The sequence below is a fragment of the Pelophylax lessonae genome (assembly GCF_965119305.1).
Source record: "Pelophylax lessonae genome assembly, chromosome: 2".
Taxonomy (NCBI): domain Eukaryota; kingdom Metazoa; phylum Chordata; class Amphibia; order Anura; family Ranidae; genus Pelophylax; species Pelophylax lessonae.
In genome coordinates, this window is record NC_138769.1 from 578915855 (window position 1) to 578940701 (window position 24847).

The window sequence follows — 24847 nt, forward strand, 5'->3', positions numbered from 1 at the left end:
TGGCTTACCATAAAATCCATTTCTCTGATGTTCATTGACGTACACCGCACTCACCCCTCTGTGGAGTTTGCTTTCTTCTGGCACTGCTTGTAACAAAACAGAGTGCCTATAGCAGAGAGTGGGAGTATACCCCCTGGGACTGCCCCATAGGCGTAGTCAAGCTTTTTCCTACCTTTTTTTGTCCTACTCCTGTAGGAGGGAGCATAACCAATGGTCAAGAAATAGCTGTGTCCATCAATGAACATCAGAGAAATGGATTTTGCGGTAAGTCAAAAATCCTTTTTTTTTTTTTTTTTTTTTTTTATGGAGTATTTGGATATTTAGGGTGGGTTTTCTCCAAGTACCTTCTGGTTTTCTTGCACACTCTAAAGATGCCTGAGAGCAGGGGATTAATCTGAATATCGAGTATGTTAGGCTACGTTCACACTGGCATTAAAGGAGGCGTTTAAGAGGTGCAAAAAATGCCCCTGAAACGCCTATGCACAAGATACAATAGACTGCACGCTATCAAAACATGAAGCGTTGGCGTCACTTCAAATTTGAAGCCTCATGTCAAGTCGGGAGGCGTTTGAAACCTTTCAATGTCTCCTATTCAAATCCAGGGTAATACTTTGCAAATGTTCTGCCAGGCAGTTGCGGGCCGTTATTAGTTGATTTACTGTAAGAGAATAGGCATTTGTGGAGCGTTAACACTCAACAAACGCTTCAAATCTGCCCATAGGAGCGTTAAGCATTAGAAATGTATTCAAGTGAGAACTGAACTAAAGCTGTCTGTAAATTGTTAGTGCTATGTAGTAATATATGTAGTAATATAAAAATGTTTTTGTTAATTGACTACAATCTGCAGTTGAAGATTCTGCTGCAGCTGAGCTTGATGAAGGTGGTGCAAAGCTAGAACAAGAAGAAGCCGAGGTCTGGAATAAGATGGGTCAACCACAAGATACAGAAACACAGATGCCAGATTCTGAACCCACGGTAAAGTCTCTGAAGAGTGTGCATGTTGTAAAACTATTATCTTGAAATCCACATACAGCACATTTGCACTGTCATTTCATGCACTTCAGTGGATCTAATATGCAAAATATATGATGTCACAACCTGCCTTTGAAAGCCCATGTGGGGCTGTGCGTCACAGATGTCTGCCCTTAACTCATTGAAATGCAATCTATTTATTGGAGGAATCCGAAGTTTTTTTTTGTTTTTTTTTGTTTTTTTTTAAGTGCTTAATGCTAGCATCTTGCAGCCCCTTAAGTATCAACTCCAGGACCATTGCTTTACTGTTCATAATATTTGCGTGTCATACTAAGGGTGTGTGCACGCACACATATTCACATGCACCCAATGCAAATGCAGCACACACCGGTGCTATTGTAAATAAGTGAGGATTGCATCTTGGTCTAGATGTGTAGGGATAGCGTTGAATACTGCTTGTGTTTCTCTATCGTTCATTGACAGACGCAGCTTCATATCTTCTTGACCATTGGGTTATGCTGCCCCTACAGGAGTAGGACAATAGGCAGGAAAAAGCTTTACCACGCCTATGGGGCTGTCCCTGCAGGCATAACCCCACACACTCTGCTACAGCCCTCAGTTTGTTTCTGCCTAGTTTAGGAGTAGGACCTAGTTCCCTGGTGGAACTTCAGTCTTGGCTATTTATTTTCGGAAACCTTTAATTTTTATTTACTAGTTAGACTTCCTGGAGAACTACAAGCAACAGCCAGCTGGGTTTTCGGACTGGATATCCTAGATCCTTAGTCTCCCAGCCTGGCCAGCGAGCGTGAGCAGGTTATTGTTTAGCACTAGGCCTCGCCACGCCAGAGCCCTGATGAACGGGTACGAGCCCGCAAGTGGACCATCTTGCTGGGACCCAAACGACCCTGAACACCCTGAGTCGCAGCGTGTACCCCCTGACTGGCAGCACCCCCGCCCCGGGTGAAAGGTAATCTGTTCGAAGCAACGCCCAACTGATACCGTAGTGAGTAAACTGTTCTCCCAACTCTCTGGTTGTCTCAAGGTGGATGTGGATTCCTCCTTTGGAATGGTCGGGTCCTCGGGTGTCCCTCGGTTCCCCTGGCTTTTCGGACATACCACGCCCCCCCCCTTTCCATTGCAGGTTCTTACCTCTGGGGGGCGGCTACAATACTGCCGCTGCTGCCTCTTTTGGGGGGTTGGTTTGGTGTCCTGGTGGGGTCTCCTCCTGGGGACCCTCCAATGCCTCTTGTCTGTGGACCCCCCTGGGGGGTCCTGGAGATCGCATGGTGCGCCGTGTGGACCGCCATTTTCATGTAGATTTGTGCTTAGCTTTCTAGCTTCCCTCATTGAAAATCTATGGGCAGCCATTTTCTGATAGTTCGCCATAGGAATGCATGGGGCGGCCCTTTTCTTGTAGTTCACGATCGCTGGACAAGCAAGGCAGACACTATAGACTCTAGCTATGACCCAGGTGTTTTTTCTACTTCATGTGTGAGATTGTTTTTTCTTTCTGATACACAGAACATTCCTGCAAGCCTCCTGAGCAGTTTGGTAATGTGTTTGGGGTCTCTTGTAGGTATTCTTCACTCACTCTGCTGACAGACTGTATTAGGCTGGGACTTGCATATCGCTAGTGCAGCGGTGCAATCACGTTTTGCGACGTCTTTTTATCTTCAGTGTAAATGGCAGATGCACCCCACCTCGGTGGATTTGTGTCATCGCATTCTGAAGGCAACGAGGACATGTCCTCGCCAGCCGCTGCGCAGAAAAGCGCATTGGTGGAAGCACTTATAGTTTCTGCGCGAGAAATTTTAAAAATGACAGATGAGCCCACATTGTCAGGGACGCAGGTGTCGTTTGGCACCTGCAAATCCCAGAAATCGGCAAGGTGTTTTCCCTGCCCCAAACTTTTTGACAATATTGTCAATCAACAGTGGGGGCGCATCAAACACATGTTAGTGGTGCTCAAATGTTTCAAACGCTGCTTACCTTTCGCGGATGCGGTTTCCGCTCGGTGGACTGTGCCGCCAAAGTTGGATCATCCGTTTTCCAGACTGAATAAGTCTACTGTGGTCCCGGTGGAAGAATCCCGGCTTTTACGGTCCCTGTTGATAGACAGATTGAGTCTGTCCCACCATTTACATGTGTTAACATGCTTTAATATTAAAAACAATATTTGTGACCACCCTTGTGTCAGACCATCACTGAATGGGTGAAGTTACTTAAAGATCACTTGGAAACGGGACAGATTTCTCCGGGGCGAATCGAGTTCATGGATCAAATGGCTCAAGCCCTGCTGTACATATGTGATGTGTCGCTGGATGCGGCTCCCCTGGTGGCCAATGTGTCTGTGGTGGAGATTGCCATTTGACGCATGGTGTGGTTAAAGAGCTGGTCTGCGGACCAGGCTTCCAAAAAGGCTCTTTCTGACCTTTACGGGGGAGATGTTGTTTGGATCCTCCCTGGATGAGCTGATCAAAGGCCTTACGGGTGGGAAGAGTACTCTTCTTCCTCAAGCTTCTAAGGGCAAGGCACCATGACCTTTTACTGCTCGTAGACGGCTTTTTCGTGCCTCCGGGTCACAGGAGAAAGGAAAGCCTTTCAGGTCTTCTGGGGGGTTCCAAGAAGACGTGGTCAGGAGAAATGAAGACAGGCCAATCCGGATCTGCAGACAAATCCTTGTCTGCATGAACGGTAGCCCTCACCTGTTTCTGGGGTGTGGGGATGTCTTTGCTTCTTTCCCAAACCATGGACTTCCTTGTTTCAGGACAAATGGGTTCACAAACTAATACGATCAGGGTACAAGATTGAATTCTGTTCTCAACCGTCCGACAGGTTCTTCCTGTCCAATCTGCACCTATCTCCAGACTTGTTAAAGGATCTATGAGAGGTGGTACAAGATCTGCTGTCGCATGGTGTGATTGTGCCGGTTCCTTCTCAGGAACGCTTTTAAGGGTTTTCTTTAAACTTGTTTACTGTACCCAGGAAGGAGGGCAGAGTGCATCCAATCCTGGACCTCAAGGCTCTGAACCGTTTTGTGAGGGTACAGAAGTTTTGAATGGAGTCCATTTGCACAGTAGTGGCATCCCTACACCAAGGAGACTTTTAGGCCTTCATAGATATCATCAAGGACGCATATCTACACATCCCTATCTACACTAGACATCAGCCTTTTCTTCTCTTCGCTATAGGAGAGGAGCATTTTCAATTTGTGGCGTTACCCTTTGGTCTTGTCTCCCCCCCACAGGGTCTTTACTAAGGTGCTGGCCCCAGTGTTGGCATAACTGTGCCAACTGGGGATTTAGATGCTGGGGTACCTGGACGATCTCCTATTGAGGGTGGACTCTCATTCAGCCCTGTTGTGTGACTTGGCGATCACTGTCTGAACACTGCAAGAGTTCGGTTGGAACATCATTTAAAAAAAAAAAAAAACTGCCCTAATACCCTCACTGAGACTAGATTATCTGGGCCTGATTCTTGATTCCGCTTTGGCGAGGGTCTGTCTTCCATCGGACAAGCTGCAGAAGTTGCAGGGGGCGATACGGTTGCTGTTGGAAAACAATCTGGCCTCTCTGCGGCCTTGGGTTTGATGGTATCAACCTACGAGGCGGTTCCGTTTGCTCAGTTGCACACGAGACCCTTACAAAGGGAGATTCTTGTAAAGTGGAGCAAGGATCCAAAATCCTTGCACACCTTGATTCTGTTGAGTTGCAACACAGTCTGCTCCTCTGTGGTGGCGGCTTCACTCGTCAGCACTACGCCAAGTCAAGGCTACGCCAATACAGTCCTTCAGTTGTATTGGACGGTGGTAACCACGGATGCCAGCCTGTCAGGCTGGGAAGGGGTACTGGGGAGGCGCTGCGCCCAGGGATCCTGGATAGTGGAAGAGTCCATGCTGTCGATAAATATCTTGGAGCTCAGATCGATAAAGCTTTGCCTGAGTCATTGGACAACTTGTCTGCAAGGTTGTCTGGTCCAGATTTAATCGAAAATACCACGGCCGTGGCGTACATCAATCATCAAGGGGACACCAAGAGTGTCTTGGCAGCCCAGGAGGTGGCCGAGATTCTGGATTGGGCGCAGAAGTTTGTTTCAGCTCTCGGCTGTGCACATTCTAGGTGTGGACAACTGGCAAGCGAATTACCGGAGTGGTCAGGTTTTGGATCAGGGGGATTGTTCCCTACACCCAGAGGGGTTTCACCTCCTGTGTTTCCGGTGGGGGGCACCCGAGGTCGACCTGTTTGCTTCTCGACTCAACAAGAAGGTTCATAGGTTTGTAGCCAGGTCAAGGGATCCTCTGGCCGACACCACAGATGCACTGGTGGTTCCTTGGGGTCAGTATCAGCTGATCTATGCGTTCCCTTCGCTGAAACTCCTGCCAAAGCTTCTGCGCAAAATAGAGGTGGAAGGGATTCTGGTGGCCCCAGACTGGCCTCGCCGGTCTTGGTACACAGACCTGGTAAGGTTGGTCGCCGATGCTCCTTGGAGATGTCATCTCAGGGAAGATCTGCTGTCTCAAGGGTCGATCTTCCATCCTGCTTTACAGTCCCTGGCTTTATCCGCGTGGCTCTTGAAAGCCAGGTGTTGAAGGATAGAGGTCTTTTTGACTCTGTGATTCCTACACTATTGAAGGCCAGGAAGTCTACTTTCAGGAAGATCTATCATTGTACATGGAAATCGTACATTTCATGATATGAAACTTAATTTTATTTGAAGAAGTCTGGTTGTAGTATCAAATGTAAGTAAATATTATAGGCCAGGGTTTTTGATGATCCTTTTGATTGTTTTCACAAAGCGAAAAAAGTTCCAGGTTGAGGTCCAGTCAAATCGTAACTATACCTAAATCAGCTCCCACTCACATTTTTAAGTGTATTTTTAACTACTCTGTAAAGAAGAGATGTCTCTACTTAGCTATTCTGAGGGCACTCCGGTTCGGTCACATGATTGGATCCCAGCTCCATCTTCAGGGTAAAGGAGGGGCTTCTGACAACGGATGCCCCATAGTAAGCCTATGGGTGATGACATTTCTCAGGCTCTGCAGCCATTGTTGGCGATCTCTACTCACTACAGCTGGCTGCTGGACCAGAGCACCCTTAGAATAGAGAAATTTAGAAATCTTTCCTTTACAGGGTAGTTAGAATAGGTGTATAATGGATGAGGTAGCGGGTTTAAGGGGTAACTCCACTTTTATGGGAAAACGGCAAATAAAAAAAATGCTTATACAATTGCAACACAAGTCATATTGTAATTGAACGTTATTAAAAATTACCTTTCCTTTCCAATCTGCAGCTCTGTAATTTTCTATGCAATGTGGTAACCTGTAGGCATCCTGTACACGGGATGGTGTACAGAACGCCCCCCAGAATTGTTGTTTCCTACTTTTGAGATTGTCTCAATGATTTTCCTAGAAGTCTGCACTAAGATGCAAGTCAGATTTTGGGCATACCTTGCAACAAAAATGTCCTTTTTAGTTAAATACTACCAAAGGGAAATCACGTCTAAAGGGATGCAGACCGTGCAATTTTCCTCAATAGAATCCTGCAAGAGCAGCAGCTGATTGATGATTACAAAATCACTCATTCATTTTTCACATGGATGTAGACAAACGGCTATTTCTTCAGAGTAACAAAAGGTACTAATCTGCAGCAAAGTTTGTTAAACTCCTTGCAAGGCACACAGATCAACCAGAGGGGAATAGTGTTTGTGTTTTTTTTTTTTTTTTTCTCAACAAGTGGAGCTACTCTCTCAGTATAATTAGTATTTGACTGGACTTCTGTTTTGTGTGAACCATACTCTCATATTTGCATTTATCATCTGAGATTTGATTAGTAAATATAACTAAAAGTGAAAATTGCATTGGTGTAACCCACACTGTTATTTTATTGGTGTAGTGGCAGGTGTAGATTTACCTATCCTATTCTCTAATAATGACATCACTATTTCTTTCGTTCACTGACGGACACAGCTTCTGTTTCTTCTTGACCAATGGGTTATGCTGCCGCCTATAGGAGTGGGACACTAGGCAGGAAAAAAACTTGACTACGCCTATGGGGCAGTCCCAGGGGGTATACTTCCACTTCCTGCTAGTTTTTTTTTTTTTTTTTTTTTTTTTTTTAACTGCCTAGTCAAGAGTAAGGACCTAGTTCCTTGCTGGGATCTCTGGTCCTGGCATTTTTTTTTTCATTTTAAATGAAATTTTTTATTTTGTTCCTGTGAGAACTACAATCCAATCAAGTGCCAGACTGGACGACGAACCAGCGAGCACATGCAGACTGCAGCTCCGCGCTAGGTTGGCTGCTACATAGCCCCACTGGACGGGGGCTGGCCTGCGAGATAAACATCTTGCGAGGACGCATATGAACTGGCTTCGACCTGAGTCGCAGTGTTTCTTACTGTCCGACAGCACCCACATTACGATGGAGCGGTGCCCATCCTGTTCCTGGTGTGGTAAGTAGCTGTCCCCCCACTACCCCTGGCGGGTTTTGGGGTGGATGTGGGTCCCTTTCTGGGACGGTCAGACCCCTGGGTTCCCCTCCCTTCCCCAGCACCTCTAACATTTCGGTCACTTTGGGTTTCTCAGCCCGCACCCCCTCCTCCCTCCCTGGGTGAGGTTATGAACTGGCTGTTGCCATATGCCCTTATGGAGGCTGGTTGGAATTGCTGTTGACCTGGCTTCCCTGGTGCACAACAGGGTGGGTTGAGCAGGGTTCCCTGCCATCTTGGGGGTTGGTGACTAGGGCAGGGATACCCTACGGCGGTTGTTGGGCTGGGGGAGCGGATAGTTTACCATCTGCGGGCCTCACGCAGCTGGATCCAGAGGAAAATTTAGGCTGCGGCTTACTACTCTGAAACTACATGAGGCGGCCCCTGTGAGCATGGCTGAAGTCACTCCCTCCAGTTTGAGCAATCAGTCTTCCCCCTCCGCTGCTCCTGGGTGGTCGGCTTCGCTTGGGCTTGTGTCCTGGCAGCCGGTTTAGGCCTCAGCTTGTTGCCTACTAGGCCATGCGGTCGAGTCGGGTGCCACCATTTGGGGGCGGCCCCATTGCATGTAGCTGAAGCCCCCACTCTTCCTTTGGGCATCTGCTGAGCTGAGGATCCGTGCAATTGTGGCTGGGCCCCCACAAAAAATTAGGCTGCAGCTTGCGGCCTGCTGGGCCATATGGTCAGCTTGGCATCTCCCTTGGACCAGGTGGCACTGTGGGGGTGCTTCATTTTTAATGACAGTCTTGCACCCATTATTGTGTGGAGCACCTGCCTTGTTTTAGCGAGGGTACCCTGCCTGCGTGTTCGTGTCACAGCGGGCGGCCCCCTTTGAAGGGAGCTATGTCCTAATATGTCCTCTAGGGAGGGCTCGGAGGGTGACCCCCCCCCCCCTTTTTTTGAGTTGCGGGCTCCAATAGGTGGTCCATTTGTGGACCCTTGGCCGGCGTCCCCTTTGCGGGATTGCAGTTGGCGGCCTCTCCTGATTTTGTTTTTGGGGTGAGCGCAGTATATAGCGACCCTACTGGGTCTGCGTCCACACACCCTGAGTGCTCCGATAGTGCGGATGATTCCTCTGCTCTTTTAGCTGCGCTTAAATTGGTGCTGGTGGATGCACGGTTTGTGTCAGTGCGTGAAACTTTAAAAATGGAGGATGCAGCTGACGCCGCATCGGAGGCATCGGTTTCTTTTGGCGCCCACAGACCCTCCGCAGCAGCGAGGTTGTTCCTCTTTCTGCTTTCCTTGACAACATTGTCACAAAACGGGGGTTGTCCAAAACCATTGCTAGGCATTTTCTGTTTACAGTATTCTTGTGAGGATTTGCTGTATAAAAGGTGGATGGTTCACCTGTAGTGGACTTGCTGGTTTCCAGCCAGGTCCAGCTAATAAGAGGGCGGATGCTCTGGGCCGCCATGTGTGTGCTGTGGCTGCTTTGGCAATTAGGCCGGTAATTCCTATTTCCCTGGTGTCTCAAACTCTGATCGAGTGGGCTAAGCCTTTACGTCGGGACCTGGAGGGAGAATAGCTTCCCCCTGCCTTTGCGGAGCTGGCGGACCAGTTGATCCAGGGGCTACAGTTTGATGCCTCTTTGGATGTGGCACCTTTGATTTCAAGGCTATCTGTATCCGCGGTAGACTTCTAGGAAGGCCTTATCTGATCTCCCTGTTGTGGGGGATCGCATGTTTGGAGCTTCCTTGGATGACATTAAGGGTCTCACGTGGGAAGAGTAGTCCTCTTCTGCAGGCTACCAAGGCCAAGGAGCCCTGTCGTAGATGTTGGCCATTCTCCTCGGCTCCTCACCTGTATCTTGGTGGGGGATGTCTTCGCTGGTTTCCGGATCAATGAACCTCCCTGGTAACAGGACAAGTGGGTCCATAAAGTTATCTGGTCAGGTTTTTTTTCCCTTGCAACCTGCACTTGTCTCCAGATCGCTTACGGAGTCTCTTTTGGGGTAGTGCAAAACTTGTTACTTTAAGGGGCGATTGTTCCAGTTCTGACTTCAAAACATTTTCAAGGTTTTTTTTTTTTTTTTTCCTCAACTCTTTACAGTCCCCAGGAAGGAAGGCAAGGTATATCAATTCTGGACCTCAAGGCGCTAAGCTGCTTTGTGCGAGTACAGAAGTTCAGCATGGAGTCCATTCACATGGTAGTGGCGTCCCTACTTCAGGGGGATTTATTCTCACTTTTATCGACATCAAGGGCGCCTACCTGCACATTTTCATATGTGCTGGTCGCCAGCGCTTCCGCAGTTTTTGCCATAGTCGAGGAGCATTATCCGTTTGTGGCGCTGACCTTTGGTCTCACCTCGGGTCTTCACAGGAGTGTTGGCCCCGGTGCTAGCATTGTTTGATTCAGCGGGGATCGCTGTACTGGGGTATCTGGTCGATCCTCTTCTGTGAGCAGAGTCTCCAACTGCTCTGATGGACTACTGGAGATTGCTCTGCGAACTCTGAGGGAGTTTGGTTGAATCCTAAACATTCAGGAGTCTGCTTTGGTTCGGTCCACAAAAACTGGACAATCTGGGTCTGACCCTGGACTCCGCCTCAGCCAGTGTTTCTTCATTGGGTAACATTCCAGGCATTGCAGGAGGCAATTCAGCTGCTGTTCCATATATGGTCATCCCTCCAGGCTTGCATGCGCGTGCTAAGCCTGATGGTGTCCATCCTCGAGGCGGTCTGTTTGCACAGCTCCACACAAGATCTCTGCTAAAGAGTTTCTGGTAAAATGAATCAAGGATCCACAGATTTACATACAATCCATTAAAATAGATAGTCCTAATGAAGTGTGACATTGCATGAACAGAACGGCTCACATGACCTGAGTGTGATTCATATAATCTGCTGGTGGATCTACGTGTTTCGCTCACATATTACAAGTTTCTTCAGGATCCAAGCAGCGCATGCATATCAAACAGACTTTCAAAATGTCATAGTATCTAGCATAAACATTACATATCAATGTACATCAAACATAATATATCAAGAAAACCTGTACTAAGAAAAAAGACAACGTTAAATCCATAACCGCAGAATGATGGAAAATAAGAAATGGATAAGTAGAGAAGAAGAAAAAAAAGGGGAGGGAGGGGAAAGGGGGGCGAGCAAATAGAAGTAAAGGATGTAAAGGATCAGGCTAAAAAGAGCCATCGGGGGGGACTCCAAAAAGTTGGAGGGCGGAGGGGAGATGAGAAGAAACTTTGTTTGTTGTTGAGCTCCATGTTACCTGGTTGGCTTTGGTTAGCCTTTTTTGTCTGCTGTTTCCCACCCCTCATGTTTGACACTGGTTTGAGATGTTCCAATGGTTAGGAAGAATCAGGAGCTGTGTCCGTCAAGGAACGAAAGAGAAAATTGGATTTTTGATTTTCCGTAAATTCCATTTCTCTGATGTGCAGTGACGGACACAGCACCCTCCCCTCTATAGAGTTTTTTTTTTTTTTTTTCTTCTGACACTGCTTGAAACAAAACGGAGTACCTATAGCAGGAAGTGGGAGTGTACCCCCCTGGGACTGCCCACAGGCGTAGCCAAGTTTTTTTTTTTGTTTTTTTTCCTGGCTAGTGTCCTACTCCTGTGGGGGGCAGCATACCCCAATGGTTAAGAATCAGGAGCTGTGTCTGTCAATGAACATCAGAGAAATTGATTTTACGATAAGTCAAAAATCCCATTTTTTTTTTTTTTTTTTTTCTGCAATTCTTATTTTCTGCTTCTTTATGTAGGAAGGAGTATTTCCCAATCACAATAATCCAACTGATGGGGCACAAGGTTAGTACATATTTTTACATGATCTCTTATTTACGGCAATATTGGTAGTATAATGTAAAAAAAGATCAGAAGCCAGCAAACCTTTGCAGTCTTTATTATGACATATGCAATCTACACGGTGCACACAATTTCTGATGCATTAAAATGGTGACATTGTGGAAGATCTATTCAGTAATAAAAAGTGACCCTATCTATTACTATGAACTCTCCTTTCTCAATATCTAGCATGGTTTTGTTTATGCATAATCAGTAAACGGCACCACCTTTTTATCACTCTAGGTACACACAAGACTCTCCGCTACAGAATAATAAGAAATCAAGAAGACTTAATGAAGTTTATTGAAGATTTAAAAAAAAATGAAAAGGTATTTACTGGATCCATTAAGTTCTTTGGCGCTAAGAACTACATGTGTAATGGAAAATGGTGTAGCGCAAATCATATAAAAACTGTCCATAAATACATAAAGGTATATAAAATAAAGTTATAAAAGGCCCATAGATCCGCATAAGGTGCTGGAAAACGTAGGTCACAAACAGGTCCAACTTGTGATAACCCTTTACCAAGAAGCACACCTGTGCGCTCACCTCAAGGTTTGACCCCTCTTTCACCAGCAGGTCAAACAACTCATTAATGCAGAGTATTCCAATGATGTCAGATGGCAGCAGATCAAAGGGGCAAAGACTCAGAGAAAAGCCCCCTTTGTCATCAGCAGTTAAAATCATATATTAGTGCAGATCCCTCCAGTGGTACCGTGTAACAGCAGGTAACTCCATCAAGCATGTATAAAGAAATGGAACAGAGCCTCTAAGTGTAAACCGTACAACAAGGGATCTTTAATAAAGAATTGCACTTACATGTAGGCAGAATAAATATCGCAGTAAACATCCGTCAATAGAAGGCGTTGAGGGCTCTGCAGAGTGGCAGCCAGCCACACAAATGTACAAGACAGCAGTGGGTGACGTCTATGAAAGCGACTCCACCTCCCGTACGCGGCGTTGCGTCCTACAGCACTTCGTCAGCGGGGGTGGAGTCAAGTCACCACAGTCGATTTTATAACCAGACGCTGCTGCATGATGTCAATACGTTCATTCTACTCACACTACTGAGGACTACTCACTCTACTGAGGACATCTTGTGGCCTAAAGAGTGTACTACATCCAAAAAAGATGTCCCATAGATAGAATGAACCTAATATAGGAAAATATATATAAAATAATCCACATAAGTAATAATCATAATACAAACAGGGCAAAGCCTGTTGCACATTTAATATATATAAAAATATATATATATATATATATATATATTATACTAAAATTCATGACATCAACCGCTGCTGTTATAATAAATACACAACATAGGCATATAAAATTTGTACACATATAAAATGAGATATGAATATTAAAAATATATATAAGACCCCAAATCTGAAAAGATATATGAAAAAATGAATTAAAAAAATATATATATAATTGATAATAATTAAATACTACATATGTACTATATACTAAGACAAATCACCTATCTGAAATAAAAAAATTTAAATCAAATTCTACATTAAGGCCAGACGGATGAGAAACTCTAGTCTCATAAATCCAATAAGACTCTCTCTGGCTCAAAAATCTGACAAAATGTCCCCCTCTCCAATGTCTATTAACCTTCTCGATGCCCCAGAAATGCAACCCCCTGGGGTCTCGATTATGAAACATTCTGAAGTGTTTAGACACATTGTGAGACTTAAGGCCTTTTTTAATATTGCTCATGTGTTCACCAATACGGACATGTAGAGCCCTGGAGGTTCTGCCCACATACTGGAGGCCGCAATTGCACTCCAGCATGTAGACGACCCCCTGGGTCTGACACGTGATAAGTTCCCGTATTGGATACGTCTTGCCAGTAGTGGATGCCGAGAACTCCTTCCATTTCTTAAAGTGGAGTTCCACCCTAATTTTATACTTAACTCCATCTTCTCGCTGCGGGTCACCTGAAAAACAAATGGCTAATCGAATTTTTTTTTTTTTTTTTTTTTACTTGCCTCGTAGCGAAGAAAATATACTTACCTTACTTCCTTCTTCCTCGGCCGCGGCCCGTCGTCACTTCCTGGCTCTGCAATGATTCCTGGGAGCTGAACGTCATCGCTCCCAGGAATCATTACGCCTGCACCGGCCCCGACGTCCGTTCCGGGGCGCGCGCGTCATCCCCTTCTAAACAGCTTCTGGGCATGCCCAGAAGCTGTGGAGGGATGACGCGCGCGCCCGGAAGTGACGGCGGGGCCGGCGCAGGGCATCGTGGGACCGAAGAAGGCGGAAGAGGACGCCAAAGAGGATCGCGCTGGCTTCAAGCTGCCCACATCTGAGATGGCAGCGCTGGACAAGACTATTTCAAGGTAAGTATTTGTCCTAACAGGTAAGTGCAACCCGGGACAGATCAGAGGCTAGCCATTGTGGAATGCACTAGCCCTGACTGTCCCGGGGGTATTTAAAAAAAAAAATTCCAGGGTGGAACTCCGCTTTAAGGTTGCATATAGAATGCTTACAGGCTCGGCATCGACCACAAGCATAAAAGCCTGACAGGAAGGAAAAGAGTTTATTTTCCTTCACAACCGGGGGATCAACCACTCCAGGGGCCAACTTATCTCTTAATGTCCTAGCCTTCCGGTAGATAAAATGAGGACGGGGAGGTAATAAAGGACCTAAGTCCTTATCCCTAAGCAGGATATCCCAATGTTTCGCCACTATCCTCTCAAATTGTTTGTTGTACACTATAGTCTAAAACTATCCTAAACTCCTGGGTGTTCTCTTTTCTCCTAGTAGGTCCTGATACAAGTGTAGTTCTATCAAGGATAGCCACCGTGATATTTCATTATCTAAATCTACTTTATGATAGCCCTTCTGTACAAATTTGCTGGACAACTGTGCTGATTGAGACAAAAAGTCTGCTTCAGAGGAACAATTTCTTTTTAGCTGAACAAATTGCCCTCTGGGGATGTTACACAGCCACAGTTTGAGACGACAGCTACTTAATGGAATGTAACCATTCCTGTCAGTGGGCTTAAAGTAGCTACGAGTTCTGATGGTATCGCCTTCCCTGAATATTTCCAAATCAAGAAAAACAATCTTGTTCGGATCAATATTCTAGGAAAGGACGATGTGTCTGTCATTGAAATTTAACCGGTCCATGAATGCTCTTAAACCTTCAATGCCACCTTTCCAAATTAAGAACACATCGTCAATATACCTTCGGTAACAAACAAGTTCTTCAGGATGTTGTTGGAACACCACAGCTTCCTCCCAGTGGGCCATAAATAAATTGGCCACACTGGGAGCAAAGCGGGCTCCCATCGCAACTCCCTTCTGTTGAAGGTAGAAGCGATGTTCGTACCAGAAATAGTTCTTGTGTAAACAAAAATTAAGACCGTCTAATAAGTAGGATTGATGTTGACTACTTAAGGTGGAGGTTTCCAATGCCCATTGAACTGAAGCCATAGCGTCCTCATGACCAATAATGGTGTAGAGTGACCCTACGTCAGCAGTCACCAGAAAAATTTCAGACTGTATAGTGATACTCTCCAAAGTTTGGATGATGTGTCTGGTATCTCTTAGGTAGGCTTTAGTGTCACATACAAGAGGTTTTAAAAAGTGGTCTATATATTGACCCAGACGAGCAGATACCGATCCAATCCCATTAACGATAGGTCTCCCCAGTTTTTATATGATTTGCGCTAAACCAATTTCCATTACATATTCTGTCTGGGATTGATTGTGTGTCCCGGGTCGGTGTTTAGCTAGCATTTCAGCCTTGCATTTTATTTATTTCTCACCTGTCTGCGCTGACTGTTTTTTTCTGTTTATATTGCTAAGAACTACATGACCACATTTATTAAAAACCAAAACTGTGTATATTTCTGTGGTATGTCGCTGCCTTTTTTGTGGTTGGATGTGTCTTCCTCATGGCTTATGCCTTTTTATTCCAGCAGAAATTTGTTTAAATTTTTTTTTTTTCCTTTAACCACCCTTGACCAAGCACACTTTATTTGAAATATTACACTTCTATGTTGTGAAAGATCAGACATCTGTCAGCTTCAGTCAGATTTTTAAAAAGGTCAGGCAGCTACAAATACTGTAGTTGCTGGCTTTTAGGGTGAATTCACACTATGTGCGGTAATGTACAATTTTTTGCGTTGTAAATATTTGTCACTGCAAGAACATGCAGGAAACCATTGTTTTCTATGTGTCACATTCATGCTGCAACAAAGCCTAGTGCGGTGCTAAAATGCAGACTGCATTCTATCGCAGAGCACTGTGCCGAATCACATGGCCATGTACAGCACTGGAGAAGCTTCGCTGCAGTCGCCTAGACGTTATAAGTAGATACCTGTGAACCCCCACCCAACAAAAAAAATCAAATATAGAAGAGGGGGGCGGACCGTCCCTATTTGGGTGAAGTACCGCTTTATTTTATATGGTTCCTGCAAGGTACATTTGTTTGCTGAAAAACGTTGCTTCCCCCCCCCCCCCCCGACTCCTGCCTATGTTGTATACTGCCTGTAAAAATGTGTGTAAATACCTTTTTTTTTTTTTTTTTTTTAACTGGTTCCGGTGTAGGCTGTTTTGTCACCCCCTCCCTTTTTTTGCAGGATGAAGATAAACTTGTCTCTGAGAGCAAAGAGGCACAGGCTGAAACCGAATCGAGTGCAGTTGATGAACTGAAAAATCCTGAGGATGAAGATGAACAGGCTTTAATGCAGGAATTTGAGAAAGAGTTGGAACACTTCCTCCTTCCCAAGTCTGATGTATCCCAAATTAAGGACAATGTGAAAACGGGGATGGAGAAGGAATTTAACAACATTATCGATGAGGTAGTTACTAGGACTTATAAATAACGATCAACTGCTGGGGAACCCCTGTAAATAGGATATTTGGATGAATATGTAAGCCAGGAGCCTACCTCTATCTCTTCTGCCATGTCAGAGACTTAAAGTTGAGGTCCAGGGAAATCACTAAATACATAGTTGGAATACATTTAGTAATGGTTTTTCCTGCTAATATATTTATTCTTTTGTTTGTCCAGTCTTGTGATTTAAATACTTCTGCCACATTGCATAGCCATAAAGACCGCATACTCATTTTCTGGTTTAGCTATGCAGTTTCCTCTGTTCTCTCCACACTTCTGTCTGCTTATTGGGTCAACATTGCCTATAACCAATGAACAGGGAGATGATCCAAGAAGCAGTAAAGATAAGCCAGGATTTAAGCTGCCCATAGATGAATTTCGATACATCTGTGGCCAGCTTTAGTACAGTTAGTTATATGCATGGTTGTGCAGTGTGACAGTGGTGTGTAAATAAGACTGGTTGAATAAGTTATATCCTGTGCCAGCTTGAAAATGTTCTGTGGGGTGTACCTCATATGTATGTTTGGTGATTTGCTTGGAATTCCAGTTCAACTTTTCTGACTTGATAGCTCCCCCCACCCGACACATGACTGCATGGCTCACAGCCACTAGATGGCAGGTATACAACTGTTTAAGCTGAAACCAACTTCAGTGTTATGGACACTGGTTACAAGTTGCCTGTACTCTATTGTGTGTGTGTATATATCTGTTTACTTAGGATATCATCTTGACTAGTGTTTGTATCTATTAGGATTAAGGAACTTTTACTTTTTGGTTAGCCACTGCTCTTGTGTTTGATTGCTACCAAAAAGTATTTTTAGGCTTGCGATAATGGGTGAATAGTGCTGCTCTACCTCCTTCAGTGATAAAATACCATAATATTCAGAGTATCATAACTTACTGGAATTTCATCCTTATGCTGCTAGCATTATTAACTAAATAGGAAAGTATATCATATATATATATATATATATATATATATATATATATATATATATATATATATATATATATATATATATATATATATATATATATATAATATTTATTTTTTTTTTTTTTTTTGCATTTCTTCGGTTACTTCCTGGTTTCCATGCCTTGGCAAATGTCATACAACCCAGGAGTCTTGAGGAAGGGGTCTCGGCTCAGCCAATGCTGGATTCCCAGGAAGTTAATGATACATGAATCCTCTACCCTTACTCAAGATGGCCACAGCCGGAAATGCAAGGGGGGGGGGGGGGGGGGGCATTTTCTAATTTTTTTTTCTCAGCAAAATAAAGCATTAAGACCTAGATGGATGGAGGCGTTTGTTTTAAATAATAAAAATTAATGAAATAGCGTTTGATTTGTGGTGCCCAGATGTAACGCAGTTTCTCTTTAAAACTGGTATTTAAAACAAATAATTACATTTCTATATGTAATGAAACATCTTGTTGACATAAAGTGCATAAAACCACACATATGATCCACCAACCAAAAAGTGCACCATGCAATTGTGCAATAACACAAGTGTAAATATAGAATAATCACAGACAGTAAATTGAAATATTAACTGAAATTAACATATGCAAAAAGTGCTTAGTATAAATCCAGGTGTATCCCTTCACCAATAGAAATATTCCTGTATGTTGCTTCTCTTCATCCAAGTGACACCAATGTGCTCTCTAGCCTCTCACCTGAATATTACTTGAATTAAGCATATAGTATTATATCCCCATTGGCATTATGTGTCTTCACCACTAGATGTCCTCTGTGCTTCTCCCCAATGCTTAGTTAGCTCTGTAGATAATGGGTATTTTTCAGGGGCTTCTTAAGGTACTCTCGCCATAAGATGCAGAGTGGGGATATATAAGGATACTCATGGTGTAGTATATTAAAATATTTATTGAAATAAAATGGCAAAAACTCCCATTTAAAGAGTTTTGGCCAAATTTTTTTTTTTTTTTTTTGCTAAAAATACCCCTAGAATAGTCAGGGCTAGTGCATTTACATAAAGATATCCTTTAAACTGTCCCCTGTTTTTTGTTTGTGCAGCATGAATTACTTACTTTGTAAAGTTCTTGCACAGCGCGGCCATCTGCGGTGTGGGTAGCTGAAGCCGCAGTGTCCCTCTTCCTGGATTTCGCGAGTCCCAGAATGCTATACCTCTTCACTTCCGGTGCAGGCACGTCATTGCGCATGTCCAGAAGCTGTTCTCGATCCATCGGCAGAGAATGATGCGCCTGAACCGGAAGTGACGAGGGACACCGGTGCAGGCGCATTGACTCCTGGGATTGATGACCCTCATCTCCCAGGAGTCAGTGCAATGCAGGAAATGACGTCGGCAGGCGCAGCCGCATAAGGAGGAAGTGGGAGGAAGTGAAGTTATTTTCCATTAAAAATAAGGTAAGGGAACCTAAAAAAAATAGCCAATTTGAATTTAGAAAGGGATATAGGAATGCATGATGTGAAGTTTAAAATGTGGCCAGAACTCCGCTTTAAGTTAAAAACATCTGGTAATTGTCCCCGAACGTCGTGCTTGTATCAGTGTCTACGTCCCTTCCGGTAACCTCAGCTTGTGCCCTATGCATTACGTCCTGCCTAAGTGACGACTTTGGGGGAACCCTGTTAAAATATTGTAACCGATCGACAGATGGCAGCGCTATAAATTATCAATATTCAGAATAAAAATAATATACATATACACACCCCTAAAGCCCAAACAAATAAATGCTATAGTGTTAAACCATCCCCAAATGACATGTACTTAGTCAATGCAACATCTTTATACCTCCAGTTATTATGCAGTTAATATAAAAAAGTCAATACACCCCTGCAAAAATGCCAGGTTTTTGAGATGTAAAATATCAGACCTGGATAAAGAACTACATCCTTACCGCCCTGACAGTGAAAAAGCCCATACACAGCTTAAGGTTAAAACCCTTTCCCCCTCTTTCACTCCCTAAGACTGAATCGTTTCCTACCTACATTGGGATTACCATTGAGCGATTTGTAGATCACTATCAAATCTCCTCTCAAGCGTCTCTGCTCCAGGGAGAAGAAATTTAGCGCTTGTAGTCGTTCCTCCTATTTTAGGTCCTCTAGCACCCTTATTAATTTTGTTGATTTTTTATTTTAACTCCGGTTCCAGCACATGCTTTCTGAGGAATGGTGACCAGAACTGGACAGAATACTCCAGATGTGGCCGAACCAGAGTTTTAGAAAGTGGTAGAATTATTGTTTTATCTCTGGAAAAAATCCCTTTTTTTAATGCATGATAATCTTCTGCTGGCTTTGCTTAATGCATGCTATTGCTCAGTCTGTCATCTACTAGGATGCCCAGATCCTTCTCCATCCTGGAATCCCCCAGAGCCCCCCCCAGTAAGTAACCTGCGTTTTTATATTTTTAACCCCCCAAGTACATTACTTTACATTTATCCATGCTAAACCACATTTGCCATCTAGTTGCTCACTCCATTAATTGTATTAAGGTCCTCTTGTAAGGTTTCTACATCCTGCTGTGATGTTATTGCCTTACTCATTTTTGTGTTGTCAGCAAACGCTGAGATTAAGCTGTTCCATCCTCTATAGTATTTTTAAATAAAATAAACAGAATTGGTTCCAGGACAGAGCCTTGGGGACCCCACTTACCACTTTAGACCATTCTGAGCACGTTATTTAACACCACCCTTTAGCCGTGCTCCTGTAGCCAATTTTCTATCCAAGAGCAAACCCTATGGTCCATGCCTATTGACCTCAGTTTCTAGATAAAGCGTTGGGGGAACTGTATCAAATCCAGAAACACCTACTCCACAGGCCTGCCTTTGTCCAGATGGCAGCTCGCTTCCTTGTAGAAGGTAACAGGTTGGTTTGGCAAGAACGACCATTCATAAATCCATGCGTAGTTCTACTATTGATACCCTTTTCATCAGCAAATTCTTTGGTATAGTCCCTTCTCCCCTAAAATATTTTACATACTATTGATGTTAGGCTAACAGGTCTGTAGTTACCAGAAATATCTCTTCCCTTTTTTGAATGTTGGTACAATGTGGGCTTTTTACCAATCAGCTGGTGCCATTCCTGTCTGTATGGTGTTCATAAAGGTTAGGAATATCGGTCTGGCTATAACCTGACTGAGTTCCTTGAGGAGATTCGGGTGTAAGCCATCAGGTCCAAAAAACAATAAGGTGTGACCACCCTTCTCCTGCGCTTGGTATCCAAACCCCTCGACCACGCTCCTCACGGGACTCACAACTGGCTTCTCAGATGGCTTAGGTCTTGCTGCCCATATCGGACTGGGGTAGTCCACCGGTACTAGAAGCAAAGAAAACAAAAAAGGGCGCACCGACCTAGCGCATTATCCTCAATAAAAGGCTTTATTTATGTAACATTTAAAAATGGCTACTCACAGACGTAGATAAAAGTAAATCATATCAAGCTAGATTGCTCAAATGTCCGGGTGTAGTCCATACAATCGTTCATAACCGATGAGATGACGGCTGACGCGTTTCGAGGCCTAGCCTCTTCCTCAGAGCCAACTGTTTGCGTTTTAAGTTTTACTAGTCTTTTCTGTACACCGACTTCTGTAAGCCACAAGGTTACAACCTGGGACGTGTTACTAACCATACAATGGATGTTATACCCCTCCTTTTCCTGTGTAAAAACTGAGGAGAAGAAAGCATTTAGTACAGCTGCCTTCTCTGTCATCTGTAACCAGGTTTCGCTCATCCCTCTTTATGGAGCCAACGTGCTCTGACCTTGCTTTTTCACAGTTTATATATTTAAAGAATTTCTTGGGATTTTTTTTTTTTTTTTTTTTTTTTTTTTAGTCTCCTTCGCTATGTGTCTCTATTGCTCTATCTTAACCACCCTGATTGTGCTCTTACAATTCTTGTTGCATTCCTTTGTTGTTTTGGAATGCTGACAATGACCCATTCACTTTATATTTTTTAAAGGCCATTTTTTTATCTTTGATATGATTTTTTTATGTTGCATATTGGCCACCCATCTTCGTTCTTCTATATTTATTGCTAATTGGAATGCACTCGGCGATACTTTTCATTAATATATTTAATAAAGCGCTCCCATTTTTTTTCTTTTGTGTGTTTTTTAAAATATCCAAGATTTGGTCCCATTTAATATCTGGCATTATCGAGCGCAGTTTAAAAAAAAAAAAAATTGTCTTGCCCGACATTAGTGTTCGTGTGCTACCCTCGTGTCTCCTTTTCCTATGATTTATGCTAAGCGATCAGCCTGTGATCGCTAGATCCCAAGTTGTTCTGTATTTCCACATCTGTGATCAGATCTGAGTCATATGTAATGAATAGATCTAGTACTGCATAATTTCTAGTTGGGGAATCCACCTATTGGGAAATTAAGTTGTCCTCTAGGACATTTTTAGGAAATGACAGGCCATTAATGAGTGAGCTGTCCCTGCTGCCCAGTCAGTATTGGGATAGTTGAAGTCTCCCATTATGATAACATTTCTCTGCCTCAACGCTATTTCTAACTGTGAAAGGAGATCCAACTCCTCCTCTTCTTCATGTTTGGGGGCCTGTAACATACCCCCGGTATTCATTTCCCACTTTTTGCCATTGAAGTTCCACCCACAGAGATCCTACCTCCCCTCTTGCCGCGTCCCCGATGTCATTCCTCTCTTCCAACTGTATATCGTTCTTGATATATAGGGACACCCCTCCCTATCTCTCCAATACAAAGAATACCCCTGGATAATTGCCAGCCAGTCATGTAAGCTGTCAAACCAAGTTTCTGTTATTCCCACAAAGTCCACATCCTCCTTGTGTAATAGCAGCTTTAGTTCCTCGATTTTGTTAGCTAGACTCCTTGCATATGGGAACATGCCCCTCAGTTTTGTATGGTGCATATTTTCTCTTTAGGTCTTCTGAGGCTGCGATTTTGTTCTGTCCACTCCACCCCCCCCCCCCCCCTTTCAAACTCCTAGTTTAAAAGCCCCTCTAATTTCTCTGCCATCTTTTTTCCCAGTCGAGCAGCGCACCCCCCCCCCCCCCACCCCCCAATTAAGGTGTAGCCTATCCCTACTAAAGAGCTGGTAACTGTCTGAAAAGTCAGCCTAGTTCTCCGTGAACTCTAATCCCTCCTTGCTACACCAGCTGCTCAGCCACTTTCTCTGTTCCCTAAGCTCTTGCTGCCTCTAGTGTAGCTCGAGGCACAGGCAGTATTTCTGAGAATACCACCTTGGAGGTCCTTCTCTTCAATCTATTCCCCAAGTCCCTGAAATAATTTTTTAGGACTCTCCACCTTCCTCCCACTTTGTTATTGGCACCAATGTGTACCATGACTGCTGGGTCCTCCCCAGCTCCACCCAATAATCTGTCCATTCGATCCGTGACGTGCCAAACCTGATCGCAAATTAAACAATAATACCGTTTAGTGATCACGGTCTGTGACAGCCTCTGTCCTTCTAATAATTGAGTCCCCTGCTACCAGTGCCTGTCAAACCTTGCCTGTGCCCCTGCTCCGCTTACTGTAGCAGACATTCCCCTGGCAGCTAGGGGAGGGCGCCTGCTCCAGCAATGCCACCCCTGAGCTTATATCCCCAACATCCTGCAACTTGGCATATTTGTTGGGATGTACCAACTCAGGACTAGCCTCCCTAGTGCTCTTCCCTCTGTCTCCTAGGGGTAACCTAGCTACCTACCTCTGGCTCCTGTTACTCCATTTCTCCACCCCCCTCTATACTGGCCCCCACTAGCACCTGCTGGGAAATGTCCAAGGTTCTTTCCAGGTTATTGATGCTGTGCATTGTTGCCACCTGATTCTATAGATTCAGGATCTGAGTTTCCAGAGAAACGACTAGCTAGCTGACCTCTCACACAGCAGTATTGATTCTCGGATCGCTCTTCAAGAAATGCATACATGGAGCAGGATGTGTACCAGGTCGTATTACCAATCCTGTTTGACGTTTTACCCGCTACTGTAGTAGGAATATTAAACGAATACTCTACACCAGTGGTCCTCAACCCTGGTCCTCAGGGCCCACCAACAGGCCAGGTTTGCAAGATAACTGAAATACATCCCAGGTGATAAAATTTGCTGCTCAGTGATTGCAGTACTCTAGTCTGCATCTCCCCAAGGTAATACTTAAAATCTGGCCTGTTAATGGGCCCCGAAGACTGGAGTTGAGGACCACTGCTCTACTCGACTCCAAATTACTTCTTGTGCTACTGCTATTCTAAGTTACTCAAGGTCACTCCCAGTACTCCACGTTGTCTCAAATTACTCTCAGATACCTCCAATACTACAAGTTACTTTAAAACGCTCCCAGAATTTCAAGTCCCTACCCAGTTCCCAACTTATTAGTCTGTACTCCGTAAATACTTAGCGCTCCACGTCCGTACCTAGTACTCCCAGTCAATACTAAGTAACCCCATGTCACTCACAGCACTGTAATATTACTCCAAGTACTAATATAGGTTCTAAATATCTTACAGTTGCTCCCAGTACACCTAGTAGCTATCCAGTACTTCGAGTTATTTCAAATTACTCCCAGTTGCTCCCAATACCAAGGTAACCTCTAGTTACTCCAGTACCCTCAAATAGTTTCAGTATTCTAGGTCACCCTCAGTACTTCTGGTTACTCCCAGTACTCCAAATTAAAGTAAAATCACTGTTAGTGCAAGGTCACCCCGAGTTGGTGCAAAAATGTATCTCCGTACTCCAGTTAAAAAAAAAAAAAATGCTTCCAGTATTTCAAGTTCTCAAGTTACCACAGGTAGCACTCCCAGTACTAAGTCACTATAGGGGTTACTCCCAGTACACCTAGTTACTTCAGGTATTACTCCTAGGAATTTCTCCCAGTACCACTCCCAGTACTCCAAGTCACTACAGGTATTACTCCCAATACTCTCGGGTACCACAGGAATTACACCCAGTACTCAAAGCTTGTCCACCGCTCCTTCTGTCAGTATGTCCCCACCACATTCTCCTGCCAGCTTTTCCTCCGTTCCTTTTCCCCACATTCACTTGTCAGTGTGCCCTGGCTCCCGCTACCCCATCTGTCAACTTCTGTCTCTGTCCCCCACCTTGTTGGTTCCTGCTGTCTTGTCAGTCAAGCCATGGTCCTCTCGCCGCAGGAAGTGCCTCTCCTGTTCCTGGCCCCCAGCGACTCCAGTGGCCTGTCCCCGGTCTCCAGCTCCTCCTCTCAGCACTGCAGTATCCTCCATGTGAGCATTGGGGATGGACTGGGCACATCTGCTTTTTTTTTTTTTTTTTACACTATCTCTTTAATTTTTGTTTTGATTGGACTTTATTGCTTTCACAAGAGATGAACAACATCCCTCGTGATGGCATGGGCTGTGACAGGTCCTCTTTTTTTTTTTTTTTTTGGAGAGATCTGGCATCTTTTACACCCCAGAGCTCTCTTCTGCCCTCCAAAGCAGTCAAATAAACTGAGATCGGTTTGATCGGCTGTTTTACAAGCCAATAATGGCCTGTAAACAAACCAACTAAAACCGGAAGTGATTACATCCTCATCACTAAGTGTTAAGGTGGCTGTAGAAAGCCCATTGACTGTTCTAAAGAACAATACCAGGATCATGGCTTCAGCTATGATCCTGGTGTAGTATAACTGCTTCCATCTCCTAAGGACAGGAAGCGGTTAATGTGGCCTAAAATCTGTATAAAGCTAGCCACGTATGGATCAAAATTCGACCAGTTCAGCGGGGACCGGCCGAATTTCCATCCATGTTTGGGGACAGATTGACTTCTGCACAACCAATAAGT

At 44.4% G+C, this 24847-nt stretch overlaps 1 protein-coding gene across 1 annotated transcript in view; it reads left to right on the top strand.

The window, feature by feature from the left end:
- OS9 (OS9 endoplasmic reticulum lectin) overlaps positions 1-24847 on the top strand; it is a 160024-nt gene that overhangs the window by 103129 nt on the left and 32048 nt on the right. Inside the window, exons 8-11 of the mRNA XM_082246758.1 lie at positions 848-975; positions 11166-11211; positions 11491-11576; positions 15849-16070. Coding sequence (XP_082102884.1) covers positions 848-975; positions 11166-11211; positions 11491-11576; positions 15849-16070 — 482 coding nt within the window. The remainder of the gene's footprint in view (positions 1-847; positions 976-11165; positions 11212-11490; positions 11577-15848; positions 16071-24847) is intronic.